The sequence below is a fragment of the Habropoda laboriosa genome, unplaced genomic scaffold (assembly GCF_001263275.1).
Source record: "Habropoda laboriosa isolate 0110345459 unplaced genomic scaffold, ASM126327v1 scaffold204, whole genome shotgun sequence".
NCBI lineage: Eukaryota > Metazoa > Arthropoda > Insecta > Hymenoptera > Apidae > Habropoda > Habropoda laboriosa.
This window is the reverse complement of record NW_017100385.1, coordinates 267071-290510: the sequence shown is the minus strand read 5'-3', so window position 1 is coordinate 290510 and position 23440 is coordinate 267071. Positions and strand designations below refer to the sequence as shown.

Here is a 23440-nt window from a genome sequence, read left to right as displayed (position 1 = left end):
TCGAGCCGTTCGCTCGCGAGTAACGCAATTTCATGTTATTCCTCTCCTGCATTTTTCCCTCTCCCCCGGTTCGCTGTTTCCAACGAAAATGGTAATGGATCGCGCGGCAATTAGAGCGAGAACATTTTTTCTTTTTCGCGCGCGCGCGAGCACCACAAGCTTCACATTTCACATAGAAAATTCCTCATTTTCCGTCAGATTAAGGCCGGCTACATACCGCTTCTCTTTCACGTTTCGTCGCCCCGATGTACCCCCGACGCACACGTGCCAGTAACTCGTCCACGGCCATCGCTGTAATACACCAATCTCTCCTGAAATCCGTACCGAAATTACGACGGACTGCGAAAGAACAGAAAGGAAATGGCGACTCGAGAAGAGGGAAAATAACGTGTAACAATGTGATCAAAGCGACACGAGAGAGAAAGATTGCAGGTACATTGTATGTATATGTATACGTATGTACACAGGGTGTCGCGTGAAATGACGCTTGAAACGATGATTTTTCGGGAAACATGGCTGGACGGGGAATTTGCAAGCGATATTTTTGCACCTCGTACTACTTTTATTCCTCTGACAGTTCGGACTGATTGCAGGCTAGATTTTTCTAGATCGAACGTTGAAACTTTTAGGGGGATTCTGTTGGAGCATTGAATTTGGTCATTTTGGGAGAAGTGTCGTTGATTTTTTTTGGAAAATTTTACTTCGGAGTGAATTTAATTTTTTGTTATTAGAACATTAGTGAGTGTTACGGAACGGGCCGTAACGGTTGAGATCGTCTTCGTTTCGGGTTGTTTAAAGGCGAAAAATTCCAGGAACGTGTTTGATGTCGTTTTATTAAATGTTTAGTTCGAACGGGTGTCGTTCTAGGTGTATGGTTTTAAACTATCTGTCGACCTTGTGCAGGTACATCGGTTTTGTACTAGTTTTGGCACCCGACCAATCAATGGTCAGGAAAAGGGCCTGGAGTCGAGCGTCGCTTCATGGGTTTTTCCCGACTTTGCTCCCTTCCTACTTGTGGCGGTTGCTTGGCGTTTTGGTTTATAATTATAAAGATGTTTAGGTAAAAATATGAATAGGCAAAACAATTAAATATATTCACCTGTTTAACAAAAACACCAGCGGCCGTAGCCGTGCATGTCTACAGGTTCCCGTTCGATCACCGAAGTCAAGATGCACTGGGCGGCGTTCCGTAAAAAGATGGGTGATCGCTCCACATCCGTCTCTAGAAACCGTGCTGCTGGTTTTATCGGGCTGAAATTTCACACAGACGTTAGTTCCATCCTAACTAACGTCTAGAAATTGAAAAAGTCCAACAGCAAAAATCCTTACCGCCAAGTGGGGTTTAAGCACGGTCGGGGGCGTCTTCGCTCATTCTCCGGCTTGTTCTCCGGTTGGTGGTTTCGATGGAAAGTAGAAACCCGGTCGGTCTGAAAGAGGTAGGAGCTGTGAGGTACTCTGAGTCCTTCTAAGGACGACCAACACTAGTTGTTTAACAAAAACATCGCCTACAGATACTAATTTTAGGTCAATCTGCCCAATGAAACATTAAATGGCTGCGGTATATTTAACCGTGCAAAGGTAGCATAATCAATTGTCTTCTAATTAAAGACTTGAATGAAAGAATTAATGAAATATAAACTGTCTCAATATTATACAATAAAATTAAACTTTAAGTCAAAATGCTTAAATTTAATTATGGGACGACAAGACCCTATAGAATTTGATATTTTGTAAAATATTTCAATTAAAATTATACTAATTAAATTTAATATAAAATATTTAACTGGGAGGGTAATTAAATTTAATAAACTTTAATTAATAAAAACTAAAATTTAAGAAAAATCAAATGATCCAATAATATTAATTTAAAGAAAAAATTACCTTAGGGATAACAGCGTAATATCTTTTAAAAGATCACATTAATAATATCTAGTAATAATGTTAATAAGAATATTATAATAGTGTCTAATTACAATAATGTTAATAATGATATAATAGTATCTAATTACAATAATGTTAATAATAATATTATAATAGTATCTAATAACAATGTGTGGGGGGAAGGCAGTGGGTTCGTAACAGTGAGGAAAAATACATAATGGTGTATTAAAATAGGTTACGTGAATTTTGGAGAATAAAACTGCATAATATCCACTTAAGACATAGACGAAGTATTATTATTTCGTTAAAACTGTTAATTAAAGTATGACTTTAAGTATTGCCGATCTATTTTATAAAACACAATACCGACTAGATAAATATAAAAATTGCGTTTATAGATACAAGTTAGATTGCCTGTTAGCTAATTGTATTCGCTGATTTTAAGTGTGTTGACAAGATATGAAAAACGCAATTACGATTACGTGGTATCGAAAGTTTACGAAACACGGAAGACGATCGAAATATAATGCAATTTACCGAGATTGAAAAGTTCGACGGATACCTATGCCGGACGTACAAAATAAGATACAAGTTGGATGGAGTAAGAAGTTCGACGAATGGACAGCAAGATCAGAATACGATATAACTTGGCGAGATTAAAGAGATTGTAGAGTGCACGGGCTGATCAAAATAACGTTCAACTTAGGAGATTAAAGTTTGACGAGTATAGAGCAGGATCAAAACGAAGTGCAACCTGAAAATATTCGATGTGAACATCGAGAGAATATTTCCAGTTTAGCTAATGTTAATCTGCAAAATTTCTCACACAAACTAATCACACAATGGACAGAATGTTCGACTTCAACGCTAAACACGTTCGTCCAAATTGATATTCTCAATGTACCCAAGTGCAGTTTTCAAAATTTCACGAAAATCTGTCGCTAATACTATCTAATTATCTTCTCTAACTATAGTGGTACCAGAAAATTGTTATACCTAATTTAAATGGTTTCAAAGAGTGAATAAGACGAGAGAAAAATTTGTTTATAAATGCCATTTTTTCTGTTTCTTTTTTTTTCTAAGTTCACCTCTGTTTTTTTACATGAATGTACATATTTTTTTCTACTTTACATTGTAGCAGACATTAAATATGCGTAACAATATCACGTGGACACTAAAATTTTAAATCAAACGCGAAACTTCGTTTCACTTCTTCTCATTTCTTGCAACAAACAAATTTTCCCTTCTACTTATTAAAAATTTTCTGGTACCAGATTATTCATCTTAGAGAAGATAATTAATTGGCCTGTTTTACATGGCTCACCCTGTGCAACAACTACACAAACTACACAGTACTATAGATCTGAACGCGAAACACATTTAGATCAATGCACTAGGTATAGTCGATGGAACAAATATAGCGAGGTCGTAAATTGAAGCATCAAGTGGCGCCACAGTTCGATTTAGCCGCAGCCAGGACCGCGTACAGCGTTCTGTTTTCGGGTCGGTACGATAAAAAGGACGACAACTGATAACTAAACGGTATTTCACGAAAACTACCAATTAGCACTTTCAATACTCCAAGTTTCTTCCTGTGGCTGACGTGTCGTAAAGTCACGCGACCAACGTAGATCAATTAGCCAACCGAATTTTAAAGAACGTGAAACTGATACGGAATGAAGTAAACAACATGAATAGTAATCGTTGGAATGAAGCAATAAACAGAGCTTGTGCAATACGGCCTTGACTAAGTGTTCGAGTCTTTATTTTCTCATATTTCTCTCAATTTCTTCATTAGAACACTCGAGAAGTACTTCAACTTGTGACCGATCTTACGAGCTCGCTATATTTCTTCCACCGACTATACCTCTGGTACTAGCGAACGATATCTGCAGAATTTTACAGTTAATTCTAATCTCGCGCTGATTGTACCCTAATTGCATAATGGATGCGATATTCGACAGCGACGCTAAACACTCGTAGATCAGTTCGAATTATCACCCATACAGAACAGGCTTCTATCTATAATAGTTCGGTGAATCGATATCTGACCGGTGCGTTATCTCACCAGGTCCGTAATGTCTGTATCAGGCTCAACAATGCAACGTCGCGAGAGCGAAAGAAAATCATGGCAATTCCTTGTATATCGTCCGAGGTTTCCACAGTTTCGACGAGGAATCGATCTCGTCTTATCTACGAAGGAACTCGATTTCTGTCGGAGATATCGTAAAGAAGCTCGTGCTCGGGGAATCGGGAGGGAGATAAAAAGTTTCGGTTAGCCAAAGCAGCACGAATTTACCGGCCATGAGCGTTCGATCGACGTGCTTCGTGCGGATGTATCGTCTCTGCCTCGTGAAATTCTCGACTTCGATACCTTTAAACGCGGCTGGAATTTATGGTAACCGATAAATCTGACGGAGGCCGCGAACAGCGCGATGATGGCCGAGAGTCATTTCCGATTTACGAGCAGGATGGATCGGGACGACGTGGCTTTTAAGCGAATAACGGAAAATATCGCGAACTCGAGGAAAGTGTTTGTCGAGAAGAAGCGCGAAGGCGAGAAGAAGGAAGAAACATCGAAGGGATTTAAATTGAGCGTTTAATTGTAAGATATTCGTTTTGATAATTAACGTTGTTCTATCTTGTTCTTCGATCTTTCAGTTAACAATGGGATAATTTTTTGGGAAGATCATTTTCTCGGTTTCTTCGTCGGACATTTTTTGATAAATTTTTAAAGTGGTAGAAAGTATAATAGAAATATTGAAATCATATACCATAATGAAATCATGCAATCTCGAATAAGATAGAATGATTAGAGTTGAAAAGGGTATTTTGTACGCTGAAAAATTTTCTTCTCTAGTTTTATGGTATTCCCCTTTACAGTTGCCAGTTGTTAAATTAATAACCCAACTTTGTACTCGAACTTTTTCCACGAGTATTAATTTCCTCCTTCTCTTTAAGAAACACGTTTCTCCAGTTCACTTCCTTATTCCATCTTTCACCCCGCAATTTCAATATCTCCACCACAATTCTCATTTCGTTCACGTAGGCCATCGCCATTAGTAATTCCTCTAGAGTCTAGACTCAGCCTCTCACGAAATCTTGGTTCATCGTGCTTCCTCGCGAAGGTAGGTTTTCCATGAAAACTCGAGCCTTAAAGAAGTCGTCGAGTCGCGTGTCAGCCACGTTGACCAACCACTCAGGAAAAAGGATAAAAGCGAAGAAGATAAATCCCAACAATCGTCATCACGAATCCATCATGTTGATGAGAACATGCTTCTTTTTTTTTTTCATTTCATCGATGACCATCATACCGGGTGTTTCAAAAGCGTGCGAACAGGTGAGACTCGTTGAGTGAAACAAAAAAGTCTCGGCTAACGTTGAACATCGAATGTTAATTTAACGAAAGTTACTCTTTCAGAGATGTAGAATTTTAAATGATACGATTGAATGAGTAAATGTAGATTTTTTGCAATACTAATTTAGCTTGAGTGATTGTCATTTGCTGGTAGATTTCACCCTAGATCGCCAGTAGATTGACACCCTGTATATACTATTGCTCAATTGCAATTAACACGTTCGCTACCACGGTTCTGTTCAAGCATCGCCCACTATCCTTCGAATTATTTTCACTTACATTCTTAATATCTGTATTTTTTCAGTTTTATTATTTTATTTATTATTGTAGTATCGGGGCCTCCATGCCTAAATAGGAAACCGACAGAGGAAAATTTAGATAGGGTAGTTGGTCTAGTGCGCAAAGCCTCGGCTTGCTAAGCCAAAGGTCCAGGGTTCGATTCCCCGTTGGGTCCTTCGGAATTTTTCCGTCGTTTTCTACATTATTTTAATTCAAATATTTATTATTAAATACTCAAACTGTGCATTTTCGATGTATTATATGTAGATAATACCGTTCTGTCGTGGGAATTGGTGCGTCAAACATATGTGTGACGCTGGTAGCAAACGTGTTAAGTGACTTCTATAAATAATTGAAGACTTCAATTTGCAATTCGTAAGTTTGACCATAACTTGCCACATTTAAAATATACATTAAATTACGTCCTCAACATCTCTGCATTTAACAAAGAATCCGGAAAGGTTCATTTCCGGAACAAGTGTTTACCGAGATTTTCAAATTTCCTTCAACAAGTTCCACCATTTCGAACAATTCCTATCTATGCTTTCGAAATACCGTTTGACAAACACTTTTCGTGCATTCATCACGGTGAGATAATCACGTGAATATCCACAAACGGAGGGAAAAGCAGTTTCCTTAGCGGGAAAACGGTTGCGAGAAGCGTTATTCCGGATCGCGGGAAACGAATCGAACTGGTGTCCGGTTGAACTGAGCGACGAAGACTGCCACGGGGAAAGAGAAACTCGATATTGCACAATTTAGATGGAGATGGACAGACGGACACAGAGAGGAAGGATGAGCGTGTGGATCGCGTGCGTGTGAAATTACGACACGGAGGAATTTATGCGGGGAAATTGTGAGAGTGAGAGGAGAATTGTGAGAGAAGGATGAAAGATTAGGGGAGAACGATGTGTAAGAAAGAGAGAGAGAATGAACGATCAATTTTTATTTTCTGCCCTGTTAACGATCCCCATTGAAGAATCGAAGGTTAGAGCCGAGCTCTCTCGTGTATGGAAACGTTGAATAGAGCACGTTTCGCACTGTGTGTCGGATACTTGAAGCGAGATGGATATTGAAAATAACGGGGCGGGGACATTTTTACGGGGATAGAAACGGAATTCGTATGAAGGGGAGGCAATTTGTATAGTTGTATTCTCGTGACACGTGACTGCCTCTCTCTCTCTCTCTCTCTCTACGGATCCATAATGCAGAGTAATGCGGGTAATTTGACGGAAGAATCATTCGAATTGATGTTCCGGGTTATTTACCATTCCGAACACAGCTGTTTTTTTTTATTGTGCAGTCAATTTTGTGTTGATAGATTGTTGGGCCAGATACCTACTTCAATTTTCGGGGGAATTTTCACACCTTTGCTTTTCGAATTTTTTTGCCCTGATTTAACTGCAATGATTTCTTTTTCACCTAAACAAATTTTCTGTTATATCTATGTAATATTCTTTCTGTCGTTGTTGATTAAGGATTTAGAAATTAAGGAATTTGGAATTTAGAAATCAAGGAATGTAGAATTTAGAAATTAAGGATTTCCACTTTTTTTCCTTAAAGTACTCAGAATTTAGAAATGCGGGATCGTAAAACCTCCAAGAGAATTGTGAATTATATTTCTTTAACGAGAAGTTCTCACCGAGAACTGTTTTTTTCCCCATATTTTAACCTCCCTTTCCTCGTGGAAATTTACGAGATTGTAAAAAATTTTATACCGGGATATCTGGTCACCTTATTTCGCGTCTCGCATTTTACTGTTAAGTTCGCGGATAAAAAATTTAAGTATTTTTCAGAATGATTCTTCTTCTTCGAATCGCCCCTAGATTAAACTGCAATTTTCACGAGAACAAAGTCACGCGATTCGAATCCAGTGATGAAGGGGAATCCTTAATCTTCCTTGGGGATTTAGGAACATTTATTTCACCTTTGCACTGCACGATGTTAAATTTGACAGCCCAATATGTAAAAAAAAAAAAAAAAACTTACATATTCTTCGATCCAATATTTTCAAGTTTAGTGTATATACAATATGTTGGTAATTTTAGATTTGTATACAGTACATCTTAGAAACTTTTATCGCACCTTTGACAGTAGTTTAATTCAATTATCAAAGCACAGTTCAAATGTAGCAAAGTATTGTACATTAAATTTGTAAATGAATTTGTAAACTGTACATTTAAATACAATTTTGTCACTTGACATAAATTACAACGAAGCATGTACGTCGCACAAATTCATAGTAAAAGCACAGTTAAATAGTTCTGTACAGTAAAAGGAAGATTAACAACATTTGAACAGTATCGATTAGTCGATCATTTTCATCTCGCATTCAAGTAGTATTTTGCTTAAATAAACGATACTCTCATCCAACTGTTTCAACCTTGTGATAATAATGGAACAGCGGTTGATCTTTTTTTCAGAAAGGAAGTAATTTCCAAAGAAGATCGATTTTTTCAAATGAAAAAATATTCCTTTCCCACTTCTCAATTTCAACAGTCGTTACCTCTAAATAATTCGTTCTATTTCAAATATTAACTGCTGAAAATAAATTGGTAGTTGTTTTTCCGTAGAGGAGAAAACGAAATTTTTCGGTGAAAACAGAGTGTTTCGTGGAAAAAGCACAGCCGGCATACAGGAAGAAACATTTTTCTCCCGTCGAAGGACGTAAATTATAGATACGCGTGCAGTGAAAGTGTCACGCAAAACGACGAGACGAATTATTAATCTGTGTAACTGGTTTTCAAACAAAAATTGGCTGCCTGTCCGAGTGAACTAATCCGTTTCTTGATTTTTGCAGAAAGCTTATCTCTACTGTTCCCTTTGTTTCCGAGCGGGATTTCGAGCCTCTGTGTGCATTCCCGTTCCGCTTCGAAACGCGATCCTCGCGAGAGAATTACAACGGTATGAAATTCAGCAAAGGAAAGCTTTCTGGAATTATACATCGGGTCATTTTCGCGAAAATTTCGGCACCAAAGGTGGAGAATTTCATTTTCGCGAATTTTATATCCTGCCTTTGCATATTCCACCTTTATTTCAGTCGTCAGCTTCGCGTTTGAAGTTGGCGAATTAAATAGAGGTGGGATGTGTTGAAAATTGCGGTAAATAGCACGCACGCGAGTGTAGATCGAAGATATTGCGGTGGATATAGTAGGAATCCGAGATTGTGGCTGCTCAAGGTCGTCGAATGGCTTCCCCCACCCTCCTTGTTCACCTACTACCCGTTGCGAAAACGTGGAATAAATGATCGTACAGAAGAATGAGAAAGAAAAATTTAGCAAAGAGAATAAAAAGGTAATAAGATTGTAATTAAAGTATAAACCTTTGTGTAAATTTAAATTGTTAAAATGACCGTTTTACCGGTCGAATTCTCTGCATTTGAAATATTATTTATCGTTTAATAAATGTTTTATCAAAATAAGTCTAAATAAGAAGAGTATAATATTGGTAATAAATTAATTTCACAAATGATTCGCAAAATTACAGAAACAGCTCCGGCAATTTTACACGCGGTTGCACACTTTCCAAATTATTTATTCCCAAAGCGTAACCCAAAAATCCAACCCCTCTCTCACGAAAACCACCCAGGGAACAATGACACGTGACCCTGAAAACCCTCGAAATAGACGAGGCCGCGCTCTGAGCAGTCAAAATCATCGATCCCTCGTACCACTGAATCGGCCTAGACAACGAGACCGAAAAGAAAAGCGAAAGATATGAAAAGAACAAGCAACCGCGAGAGGGAGAGCATGTGTGCGAGCCTGTGCGTCGTCTCGGAGCAGAGAGTAAACCGCTAGGGGTAGATTGAAAAACCGGGTGCGCGAGCGAGTGTTGAAAGGGCGCGTTGAAAGAGGTGGTGAGACAGAAAAACGAGCGAAAAGAAAAGAAAGAAAGAGAGATAAAAGGAACGAGCGGCAACGGAAAAAAAGAGAGAGAAAGAGAGAGAGAGAGAGAGAGAGAAAAAGAAAAGAGAGAAAGCGAGGAATTCCCGGAGGATCGAGCGAATGGGCTAAACGAGAGGGTGAGAGAAAGAGAGTGAGAGAGGCAACCCGTCCGGGTTCTGTCTTCTTCGCAGGTTATCGGAGCTGTACCGTCGTGGCACCTCCTCGAGCCACGGAGGGTCCTTGGAGAAGGATGCCCCGGAACTGAGCGCAACCTCAACAACCTCGGAGTCCTTGGAGAGCAATGGCCTCGATACCGAGATACCAGCTGCGGCCAGGAGACCCCGTAGTACGAGGGGCTCGCAAAAATGGAGTAACGTACGCGCCGTCATGGCGCTATATTCCTCCCTACGCAAGATCAAGAGGTACTCCCGTCATTGCTCGATATGGACGGTAACCTCTGAACTGCACTCTCACTCGTCACTCCGCCACTCGTCTACTACACACTATTACACACGCTGCTACACACGCATACACATACACGTGGGACAAACTGTTACGCACACGTGTGCATAACTGACACACAGCTGTAGAGGGTATACGTGTGCTGCTAACTATGGGTTACGGGTTCAAGGGTGGACTGTGGGGAATGGAATGTTGTGAGAGGTGATTTTGGTAAAAGTGTACGTATATACTTAGATGGAAATGGATGATATATATACATACTGTTTCTTGGTAGAGAGTTCTGTTTGATTAGATAGAGGTAGAGTGCAGAATGATATTGTGTATATTGGGTGAAGGAAATATTTGCACAGCTGTTTTGGGAGTTTTTGGATGGTTAATTGGGTGCAGGTAGATTCGGTTGTTTTCTTAATTGAAGATAATAATTATTGTATGGATAGAAAAGGTTTTTGTTTCAGTTAGAAAAACTGCATCTTGGAGGTAGAGAATGGTATTGTATACACTGGGTGTAAAAAATATTTGCATAGCTATTTTGATAGTTATATACTTATAGTTTTAGAGGTTAATTGGGTTCAGGTAGATTCGGTTGTTTTGTTAATTGAAGATATATACTACTTATTGTATGAATAGAAAAAATTTTTGTTTGAGTTATACAAAGTGCATTTTAGAAGTACTGAATGATATTGTATATACAGTGGGTGCAAGAAATATTTGTATACCTGTTTTGGTAGCTTTATATTGGTTAATTGGGTTTAGGTAGAATCAGTTGTTTTGTTGATCGAAGATACCACTTATTGTATGAACAGAAAAGCTTTTTGTTTGAGTTTGAAAAACTGCATCTTGGAAGTACAGAATGATACTGTATATACTGGGTATGAAAAATGTTTGTTATGGTTAATTGAGTCCAGGTAGATTGAACTTTTTTATCAATTAAAGATACTACATATTGTATGAATAAAAGAGTTTCTCGTTCGATTATATAGAGTTAGAGTGCAAAATGATATTGTATATACTGGGTGTAAGAAATATTTGCATACCTGTTCTGGTACACTTTTACCAAATACAGATATTAAATATATCAGGTGTTTGAGAGAAAAGTGGTTGGAAGAATTGCAGTCTCGCGATACTCGGCGAGCTACGTGAAAAGCTCCATCAACATAAATCAATGTCTTCAGGCTAAACTACAACCTCCAGCTTTAATAATGCAAGTCACTTGGTCTCTCGCATTATGAAAGCGTCAAACTACGACAGACTACACACAACCGCTCTGCTATTCTATTATTTCATTCCTCTGAATAATTCCAACACAACATCAATCTCTTTGTGTCATGATCCAAGTACAAATGGCTATTTACTATAGAAATTAAGCCTGTTTGTCAAGTATTGGTGTGTTTTTCAAATTTCTAAATTATTCTTCTTGATATTTTTTACGAATTTATTAATTCTTCACTAGATTAGACTCTGCCTCAACTTTCTCTCACCATTCTATGAATTTTTCTAAAAAATTATCGTCAAACTTATGTCTTTTTATATTATCAATACGCACACATCTTTTTCACGCTGTAAATTTTGAAGCTTGGCATAACCTAAAATAGATCACCTTTCTCTAGTATTATTACAACTAAATAAAATTTCACTTTTATCCTTACTTTCTATCTCAATTCTATATCTCAAGTTTTCAAATAATTGTTAGAAATATTTAATTATACCTTAACTAATCATCTCTAAAAGCTTTGCACTTCGATACAAGATATTCTTTCACCGTGAATCTTGGTTTCAATCTAAATCGATTACTTTTAACACTATCCCTCTTTATATCCGTCCTTTAACACTTTCGCTGCAGCATACTCGAGACGAAATTCTAAGTACTTGACGAAACAGTTGTTTAAAATTTGCATAAAAATAAATATACGTACTTATGATTGAAAATCAACTGTTTCTGGTGTTGCCTGACTTTCAGTCGACAGCGACATTTTATTTGCAATGGCATACACTCTTCGCAGCGAAAGGGTTAAACACTAAATACTCTCCATGGTAAATGAAAACAGAATTAATCATCATGAATTATCCTAATTACAACTTTCACCGATGATTTTTCAACCAAATTTCACTTTAAACCGATCATTTATTTTAAACTACTCAAACACGACAAAAACACTAGGTAATCCATTAAAACTGAATTACCAAACATCATGAATTGTCCCAACTATGACCATCATCAACGATTTTTCACCCAAATTTCACTCTGAACTGATCATTCCCTTTAAACTACTCCTCCATATCCAGTCTTTGCCCTAAAAAGTATAAACACGAGGTATATCTCGTGATCTATTAAAAGTGAATTACCAAACATCACAAATTGTCCCAACTATGACCATCGCCAATAACTTTTCACCCAAATTTCACTCAGATCATTTCTTAAAAACAACTCCTGCGTATCCAGCCTTAAAAGGCAGAAACACGAAGTATCTCGTGATCCATGAAAAATGACTTAACAAACATTTGTGCATTATCCAAATCCGCACGTGAACCGTAGCCCACACAGCCGTGCACCACCAGCAAGCATACACAAATCTTTCTCTCTCTCTCTTCCGCCATATTAACACGCGTCCCATACATACACGCTCCACTCGGCCTCGTTCACGATGTAAATCTGGCAGGGGATTCACCGGCGCGGAAGCCAGTGAACCCAGGGCCAACGAAACGGGTCGCTTGCCTTGGAAACGGAGACGGAACAACCTAGCCAATCAGGCCGCGAGCTATTTTGTTTTTCCTCTGATCCACGGTCGCCACTTTAATATTTCCCCGGAACCGCTTTCACGGGAAATTCCAGCTGGAAACGACGTTGAATTCTCCTCGATCTCCTTGGGGACCGGTTTCCACAGAGACTTTAATCCTTTCCGCAAGATTTCTTCGACGTTCCTTGTTACAACGGCTGCGTCTCGCGACAATTGGAATATTTCGCGTTGTCTCGTGTCTGTTCGTTACGTCCACGAGAATTTCTCGTGTCGTTGGATTTCGAGGATTTCGTTTCTTTCCGAGGTGAATTATTTCACGTGGCGATTCAGCTATTTGCAGCGGTGGCTTCTTCGTTTGTTCGTATTTTTGAGGTTAGGAAATTTAAGTGTAATTGGCACGTAATTGATAGATTTGAAGGAAGTATATTTGAAAATTGTACGTATCACGTTTTGGAAACTTTAATTTGCAGGGTGTTTGTCAACGAAGGATTCGGAAATTACAGAATAAGCAGTATTCAATTTTTTGGGACACCAGATATATAACAAATGGTGATGAAGCATATACAGTAAATTCTCCACAAGTGTCAGTCCGCAAGGAACCTAAACCTGACACTTGTAGAGTCAGGGACTACATTTGACTGTCACTTGTAGAATCGGCCCTACATTTGACTGACACTTGTAGAATCGGCCATTTTTTTTCCGTGGAGGTAGGCCGACATTAAATTAATTACTCAATAAGTATTAATAAGTAAATGTTGTTCGAATTATATCGTGTTTGATCTCATTTTCATCAGAAAAATCTCACCATGACTGACAGCGAGCGAGATAACATAGGCGCAGCAATGACGCAGTCTAAGACCATCTATACTGACACTTGTAGAATCCAAACTGACTGACACTTGTAGAGAATTTACTGTATGTCGAAAAATTAATTCCCTCGAAATTGGAAATAATATTCTGTATCATAATAGACGTGATTTCCCCCTACACAAAACACATAACTTTCAGAACTGTCTCCTTATTTCCGTACACTATATTTTTCGCTATTAAACAGTCCAATAAATGTACAACAAAATTTACCAAAAGACTGAGATTGAGAAATTGTTCACTGAATCAACTGAATCAGTTCAATTTCTCTGTTTTCCTTCCCCGGATTCAAAATTTCGCAAGAAATGAATCAATTTTCATTCCACCACATAAAAACACAGTAAAATATGTGCACACTTTCACAATTGAATTGCCTGCATCAAAAGAACTAATTTATCAGAAACAATTTACTCAGCTCAATAACTGTACATCTTACAATTTCGTAATCCTTCTTTCGCCACAAAATTCGACAATCGAGAAGAACTTGACGCGACATTTCGTCCAACGCCGGCGAATCCAATCCTCGACGTGAAACCGCAACGGATTAACGAACAGACAGGAGGATATGTTCAACGGGATAACCAGGATTTCGTTGTTCTCTTTTTTTTCCACCTCGCGAACGATCGCAACGAACGCGAGAAAGTATATCGGCCAGCAGCTGGTCACCGCAATTCTATCCTCTTTATCCTTCTTCTTAAGCTGCAACATCGTCTCCTATTTAGTACTGCACACACCACACGATCCACGGTCTAGTAGACGACACCACGCGGCTGATGGCCGATCGCTGTTTCTACGAGTCGATGCGCTTCCGATCCAGCCAGATTCGGTTTGGAAGGGAAAAAGTGGCGGTGGAAACCGGCTTGTTCCTTCGAATTTTTGTACGTTTGTTTGCCTTGTTTGCGACACTGTGGCTTTCGAGTTGTGTGAATGGAAGTATCTCGTGTAACATGAATTGGAAAAATATGGGAAGATCTTTTTGACGAACAAGTGGTAATGAGTAAAATAGTTTGAATTTTGATATTTAAAAAAACGGAGATAAAAATGACGAGTAAATGTTTCACTTTACCTTTATGGTCGTGTGGAGAATTAATTTTTTGTGTATGAAGAATTAGTGAGAAATGTATTTTGAAGAAGTAGTGCTTGTGATACTAATGGAAAGTTTTATTTCAGAAGTAGCAGTGGATATTATATAGCTCGCTTTATTTTATTTCGTTTTTTTAAGAAATGTGGTAAATAGTGAGTTTTCAATTGTAAGAATATGTTGCAGTAGTAAAGATACGTATTTTTGAAACAAATCAAGGGATTATAATTATAATACTTGTATTAAATTTAATGTTGAATTTAAAGTTTGTATTTTTGAAATGGTTCAGAATAATTTAAAACAGGAAGTACAGTGAATTTGTAATATCGGTGTTTAGTTCTCAATTGGTGCGGCAAAGTTGAATGAACTTAATTATCGTAGGTTCTTAATAATAAATGAGAAAATTATTGTGCATAGTGTTGTTTGAAATGTAGACCACATTTATGTGGAAAATGACTAAAATTTTAGGAGGTTCGTAATATGTGTACAATGATACTGCCTATAGGACATTAAAAATTAGTCTCAGAGGGATCTAGCTTGCACTATGAAGTTTACAGGAGTTTGAACTGCAAGAACCAGGTCGCAAAATTCTCAAAGGACCGATTCAAGTCTCATTTTTCTGCAGTTTACCTGTACTTGAACAAACATAAAATATAACATAACAAATTTTACTAATTAATGCTCTTGGGACTCTATTTCTTATTATCTTCAAAATTAAATATTTTCTAGGCTGCCTATAGAGAATCTTAGAAAATGGAAATAGTTAGAAACGAAGAAGTTTCATGACAAAATAGAAAAGCACATACTATATTTACTTTAATTATTTTCACTTTTTCACGCGAAATTTCTGGATCAAATTTTTGCAACTGGATAACTCAGAGATAACTTCGACTTCTCAAAAATTGAGGTTTCAGTAACTTAAAAAATTGATAACTTTGATTTTAGAGAAATTAAAAAATTTGATAACATAGAGATTCGAAAAGATTGAGTTCATAAAAGTTTCGAATTCAGCGACTTACAAATTAGATAATTTTGGGATCAAAAAGATTAGAAATTCGATAATTTCGGGATCACAAAGATTAGAAATTCGATAATTAGAATTGACCACAGAAATGCACTCGAAATTTCTCGATTCATTTTCTGCAGATCATTTTACGCTTCGCTGTAAATTTACTATTCTACAAAATCCTTAATAATTAAATTCACAATTTTCCCATATCGCACATTAAGATTTCCATTACACAAATTCGATATTTCACGGAAATGGTAAGGATCGTTTCGATTTTTGCCAGCCAGTTCATCCTAAAACCACTCGATCTTCATGCACAGTGTACTTCCGAAAATACAGCTCGAGAGACATAAATAATCTGTTTATCCACGTAAAGCCGATCGTTTGGCTCCATGAATTCGAGCTTCATAATTCAACATCCGGAGAAAAAGACGAAGCTTTTACGTTCAAGTTTACGGTCTCCGAAGGAACGCGATAAACACGTATCACTGTGTATACGTTTTCATATGTTCCGCGGCTTGCACCGCTGATTTCTAGAGAGACACAAAGAAGAAGAGAGAGAAAGACGATAGTGGAACTTTTAACGACGAGCAACACTGAAGGGACAGTTTTTTTTTTCTTCAACGATTTTCGCCATCGTTTCAGCCCCGAGCGATGGAACAATTGACCTAAAGCCGCGTTTCCACGTGAACCGGTTAATTCGGTTCATTTATGCAACTTAAATGCTACGAGTGCACTTATTAAATTTATGCGACAAAATTTACTTTCATTCGTCAGTAATTATCTCAACCCTTTGCACTCCAAGCATTTTCTGATAAGATCAACAGTGAAATTTCTGGAAGCCCAATCTTTATAAAAAAAGATTCTGTTTCTTATGTCAATTTGCAATATTCTGATAATATAAGAAAAGCTGAATTTCACATTTCAAAGTTCTCCAAAATAATTACGCGTGTCGCCATTAGCGCCATTAGAGTGCAAAGGGTTAATTAAACATTTGTTAATGTGGATGAAACTTGATTAACGTCAGTATTTGGAATTTTCATATCGCAAAATTCTGAGATCTTGTACATAATTCACCAATTTCCCATAAATTCTGCAATATATGCATTCACCAATTTCCCAGAAATTCTGCAATATAAATTTAGCAAGTGCACGAAATGTAGGATTTAAGTTTAACAAATGAATTTTACGAAACGCGGTTCTCGACAAAAATTCCATAAAAGAAAATCAGGAATTCTCTGAAACAATGTATCTGTCAAAATACAAAATCTTAAACAAACGAGAAGTACTACAAACGAAACTGCAAGAACTCGAGTAACAGGGAAGCAAAATGAAAGAAAGAAAAGAATGGAATGAGCATAATTCTTCCTTAGAGCAAATCTACCTCTCTCGAATGACAATGAGATAATTATTCGAGGAAAGTGCACGCATTGAGAACTGGACTGCAGCATTCTTTGGCATTTGGCATGCGTTTAAAACAAAGAAAAACCTTCGTTCTATTCCCTTTTTCTCGATCAGGAACTAGCCGATCGACTAGAATGCATCTTCTGGAAACTTTCTCGTCTTGATTATTATTAATAAAGAAAAGAACGAAGGAGGGAGCCTGGAACGTTCGATCAGACGAATGTTCCTTCCTTTTCTTCCCCCTTTTACTTCCGTTCCCGAAGAAATATCGGGGGAAACTCTGTTTCAGTGCTGAACTTTTAACGCATTATCGACCTACGTATCGAGAACGACCGCCGTGCGTTCACGAGTTTCAACCAAGTAGAATAGAACGAATCGCGAGCAAATGTTGCAGAATTGGCAAAGAAAAGTTGGGTTTCCTACGCTTTACCACCCTCGCGAATAATTCGTTTCGCACGGAGAAAGAATAGGGTGAAGCCCAGCTGTGATCGATCGGTGGTCGGTAATGTATTAAGAATGTCCTCGATGCACACCACTACCTTTTGCATGAGATGCTAGAATGCAAGATACGTAGAACTTTGTATCGATACCTAGTTGCAAGGAATCTCTTTATCAATCTCTTCTATTCTGCGTCTCTGACGGGGGATGTACGCGCGAAGTGCTGTTCGCTGATTTTAACGAAACTTTGTAGGAAATTGGAAAACTTGTTTAATTCGTATTTTCAATAATTTAAGATATATATACGAAAAATTCTTTCGCTTTCGTTGAAATGAAATCACAGTGATTTCTAATTTTGTTCATTTCATTGTCAACTTACTTCGCTAAAAATAAATTATTAATGAAATTCTCTTCCTTTTTTAATTGATTTCTTTAAATTTAAAATATATTACAGAAAATTAGATTTTTCATTACGGAATATTTCATATTTTCAATAATTTAACAAATATGTATGGAAAATTCTGTCGCTGTGATTTTTAATTTCATTCTAAACGGTGTCGTAGATATTTTTGTTATCGTAAATCAACTCCCTTCGCTAAAAATAAATTATCAACGAATTCTCTTCTTTTCGAATTAAAATTTCTATTTTTTTTTTGTATAGATTTTTTTAAATTTAAAACATATCACAGAAACTTAGATTTCATTTCAGAGCATTAAGTCTCTCAAGAAGGAGAATACTGTCGTTGTTAAATAAACCGCAAAATGTGAATTGAAATCTTGCACAATTCTCCATTTCTCTACAAATTTTCACGGAAATCAGCGTGCAACACCTCGCGTGAAAATACTCGAAGAAGTACTAAATAAAATTACGAATCGTCTTAACTATCTTAGATTAGACCTTCCCATTGGTATCACGTCCGTAGTGATGCCAATTCTTCAACGAATGCTCATGCTTGACACTCTTCATCCCCTTAATTGCTTCCCTTCTACTAGCTCGTCTGAATTAGCGAAGAGAAAACTGATTCCCCAATGTGTCCTGATCACCGAGCACCAAAAATACTGTTAGTAAAAAAAAAAAAAAATCACACAGGTATACAACTAACACGTATAAACACACACAGTACACTTAAACATCACGATAACACTGAACATGGGTGTGTTAACGATTAAAGAATGCGTAGTGGCATAAAAAAAATATATATATAATTATATACCTTTAGCTTCGTTTTGCCTCTGTCTACATATATAACGTACTTGACAACTCTCTCGATGTTTCTGTCTCTGTCTGTTTGTCTATAACTGTCTGTCTGTCTGTCTGCCTCTCATCCATCTGATGCTCTTGATACTCAAACTGATCTTACTCGATTCTCGCTCACTTCTTATTTCAAGCAAGAATCACCTACTATCATCTCTATGATCTACTTCCATAGTATTAGAAACAAAGAGAAACGAATGTTGACAAAAAAAAAGAGTTAACCCTATCTCTCCCTCGAAAAAAAAGGATTAGAATAAAATGAAAAGAATCAACGTTGCGCAATGGTGTGTTTCTTTCGTTTCAATGGGTTTGTCGAATGGAACGCAAGTAGGATTAATTTGTCTGCTTATGTCCATAGAGGAAAGTGTGTGGAACGAGATGTTTTCAAAGAGATATGCTCTCCTTAGCAAGAGGTCTTGCGTCACGAATCATGCATGGTTTCTTTTTATTTTTGATTGCAAGAAAAGTTTCCACGGAGCTTCTGAAAACAGAGTGAAACGATCCAAGAGACACGGGGAAACCGTTCTTTTGTTCGTTTTGATCGGTTTTGTACGCGGTTTGCACGATGCACCGAGCCCCACGCGATTTATCGACGCAAAAGCGCGCGTAGAATGCGTTTCACTGAAACTGTAGCAACAGTTATCTTTTTTCTTTTTGTCCTGCTGGAATCTCGTTGGATGATTCTTTCTTTGGTTTCAGTACAAGCGACGAATACACGCGCGCGTTGCAACTTTTCTCGTGTCGTTTCTTTCTTTTATCATTTTTATTACCATTATGTATATTCATAGAAACCAATTAGTCGTTTGGTTGTGTATTTTTTTACGAGACCAGAAGGAAAGGAAACTATTGCGGAGGAGCTGGTGATTTTAATTAAAGGCAATTTGTCTCCGTTCGCTGGAGACGAGCTTTAAAATCCCCTCCATGGCCACGCGGCGGCAACCATAAATTTTCCAGGCAGCTTACTACTCGTAAGGAACAGCGCCCACGACGCTGGCGCTCTCCTATGTACACGATGGGACGCTCAGAAGTGTTTACCGGAGCTTTTGTCGCTGGGTTTCAAGTTCTAGGAAAAAGTGATACGAAAGACAATGGTTCTTTTCGCAAAGAAATTACATGATAATTCGAAGAACGCTTCTTTTTTTCTTTTTTTTTTTTGAGTCTTCTTTAAGTGTCCTTTTTAACGTCTCCTTTTAAATTAATTAAAAAGTAACTATTATATTGCTTCCTTGTATCTTTTGTTTTTAACTTATTAATTTTTGCACGTAAGTGAAAAATTTGTTTCAAAGTTCTGCTGCTTTTCGATATAAAAAAATTGAAAGGCAATAATCTGGAAATACTTGGATTTTTATGTTTATTAATCTTTGCAAATTTTATCAGTCATACTTTTTGCACGTGAGTGAAAAATTTTGTTTTGAAGTTCTGTTGCTTTTCAAGATCAAAAAAAAATTGAAAGACAATAATCTGGAAATACTTGGATTTTCCTTTTTCAGTGAAACTAGTTTTCGTTCTTATTACTTTTTCGTAGCTTCGCACACCCATTTTTCAGTATCCCACGCTGTAACGTGGAAAATTGGATCTGTGAATATCCCTGAATAAGTCCTAATTTCCTACATTGTCCTGTGAAAGATTTTTGATGTACGAAGTGTCTAAAAAGAAAGAATTTTATCAGGTTTCTTTACCTTGGTGTTATCGGTAGACGTTAATTAGTGAAAAATGAACGTAGGAAGAATTTAATGAATACGAAATTCAATTTACCTAACCTAAATCCTGCTGGCTTCATTTTACTGATCATACAATTACAAAGAATTTACGGAACAAAAGACAAAATTTCGTTATATTCTTCGTTCTACCTTTCTATATTAACAAAAAATACTAGAAAAAATTCAAACGAACGGAGAACAATATTTTCTACATTTCTTATCTTCGTTTCAATAACCTACACTGCTAACAAATAGTAAAAAGAAATTGAACGAGCAGAAAACGACATTCTGCTATTTTTCTTTCTCGTCGTTCTCCCAATTCGCGATAATAAGAAAATCATGGTAGAAAGAATTTTGATAAAATCTCGACCAAATGTGAATAAACAGAAAACAATATTTCCTACACTTTTACCATCGTTTCAATAACCTCTACTACCAAAAAAAAAACAAAAATTCAACCAGCAGGTATCCAAATTCTGTTACATTCCTCTATCATCGTTTCCCCAATTCACGCCAATGGAAAAGAATCCAACGAAACGAGGTACGAAAATTCTGACATATTTTTTTCTACCTTTGTATATTATCAATTTGAACGAAGAAACCCGCCTTGGAGAATTTCAAGAAGCGAACTCGAAACGTCCCACCGTCTGCCTCGCTCCATATTTAACCCAATAAACTCGACATCGTGAAATCGAGTTCCGGAAAGTTTTATCCGAACGACGCTCGGTCCATTGTTACGAAGAGCGCGATGGTAACACGAAATTCGGTCAAGTCGCGAGTGCCATTTATCGGAATGGCGGGAAACAAGCAATCGTACAAGTTCCTCGCGAGCATAGTACGTTACTTACAACGGCAGTCGTGCACCAAAATGGCGCGCAGACTTGGCAGTTTCCAGGCGTCTTTGTTTGTTACGTGCCGAAAAATTTACTGCGCTCTACCAAGGAAATTCGCTCGTTAGAGACGACAAATTGCCCGACACGGACGTGCAGTTACTCTTTCGGAAAGATTAAAATGGTAATTAAGCGAGAAGAGTGAAAAAAAAAAAGAAAGAAGGTTAAGTAGTAGTCAACGGCCATTTTTGTTGTTTCATACGTGCAAAATTATTCCGTTTCTAGAGACGCGAAGTTATTCATTTCTCGTTCTTTTTGTTTTATTTCTGGAGGGACGACGATAATGTTTCGTTTTAATTAGGCGAAATTTTCCCACACGCCCGTTGTTTCACTTTCCACGATCGATGCTGTATATTTGTCGCGTAACATTTGTACGGAAGACGTGGAACTGGTCTTAATTGCTGTGCACGATGTGAACGGTATTTTATCGTGGTTCGAACAAATTTGAATGGAACGCCGCGATTTTCATTTGTCGAGTAATTTAAACGTTTGCACGCGCGCGTGTCTGTTATACAATTACGGGTGATTTTATCCGGGAACAGAATTTTCTGTTAATTGTGATTACACGTGTAACGGAACGTTCGGGAAAATTTGATAATTGGACAAATTGGTTAATTCGTTACAGAGTCGTGGAGTATTCCTTATTTTCAATTTCAGTGCTTACCGAGGAATTGTGAATTGTTAAACAGATAGTCTTTGTTCGATGAAAATTGAAAATAATACAAAAGAAACGTACAATATCTATCGTATAAGGTAATACAATTATGCACAAGTATTTGCATTTTCGCCTTTGTGAACATTTCTAACGTTACATCCTTGAAGTAACAGTTCAACACAAATGAATCATACAACGAAGTAAGCGCTACAGCAATGAAAACAAGAAGCCACAAATCACCTGCATGCGATAAAAGACACATCGTGAAAGTTTGTACGAAAACTCTTAGATTACCTTATCAGCTGATTCTCGATTCACTTCGAAACAGCGAAATGGAAAATAAATATTCCACGACTGCGTGAAAAAGCTATCACGACAGCCATACCGTATTTTCCACGCAAGAATTAAAATCGAAAGCTCTCCCCGTGTTAAAAAGTTCCTCCTCGTAAAGCTGCCCGACCACCATGCCTCTAGGTAAGCAACAGAACATCTAATCTCTCTGATCTCCGAGCAGAGCCTAACTAAAAAGAAACGAACTCTCTCTCTCTCTCTCTTCGGATCGGGTGCTCGAAGCTTCCGCACTTCGTCCCTCACTGGCGATCTATTTCTCTGTCTGTTCGCAGGACGAAGAGCAACCAGCGTTGGATGAAGCTGCGCACCACGGTCCAGCTATCGTCCGCGATCTCGACGATCCAGAAGAAGCCGCCGTTGAAACGCGAGGACTCGTTTCTCAAGCGATTCTCCACCAGACAGATCCCGGAGAGCCAGGAGACGTTGGACACGGCGGAGGGCGAGGGAGACGCGGCCGACGACAAGGACTCGAGCGGGCGTCGTCGACGACGGCCGAGGAGGCCGCAGAAACCGCCGAAAACCGTGGTGAACCCCGACGAGAATTTCTACTACTACTGGCTGATGCTTCTATCCGGCTGCGTGCTCTACAACCTATGGACGTTGATCGTTAGACAAAGTCTACCGGAGCTGCAAGCTCTGGCGCCTGCCACGTGGCTAGCCTGTGACGGCTTCACAGACCTGGTGTTTTTCCTCGACGTAGCGGTGCAGTTTCGTACCGGATACTTGGAGCAAGGATTGATGGTCTACAATAGTAAAAAGTTGGCCGGTCATTATCTGAAGTCGAAGTCGTTCATATTGGATCTGCTGGCTTTGTTGCCTTTAGATATACTGCAAGTGAATCTGGGCAGCAATCCAATGCTGAGGTTCCCGAGGTTCCTCAAGATCTATCGCGTGTACAATTACTACTACATGGTCGAGTCACGGACCGTGTATCCGAACCTGTGGCGTGTGCTGAATCTCATACACATACTGCTGATCCTGGCTCACTGGTTTGGCTGCTTTTACTACCTGCTGAGCGAGGCAGAGGGGTTCCAAGGTGACTGGGTCTACCCGTACAGGCCCGGGGAGTACGCGACCTTGACGAGGAAATATCTCGGCTCGCTGTACTGGTCCACCCTCACGCTGACCACGATCGGCGATCTACCCACGCCGGAGACCAACGCCGAGTGAGTGATATGTCTCTACGACTGT

At 38.3% G+C, this 23440-nt stretch overlaps 1 protein-coding gene across 1 annotated transcript in view; it reads left to right on the top strand.

The window, feature by feature from the left end:
* LOC108575041 (cyclic nucleotide-gated cation channel beta-1-like) overlaps positions 1-23440 on the top strand; it is a 123503-nt gene that overhangs the window by 30335 nt on the left and 69728 nt on the right. The window contains exon 2 of the mRNA XM_017937744.1: positions 22522-23415. Within this exon, the coding sequence (XP_017793233.1) occupies positions 22544-23415 (872 nt within the window). The 5' untranslated portion in view covers positions 22522-22543. The remainder of the gene's footprint in view (positions 1-22521; positions 23416-23440) is intronic.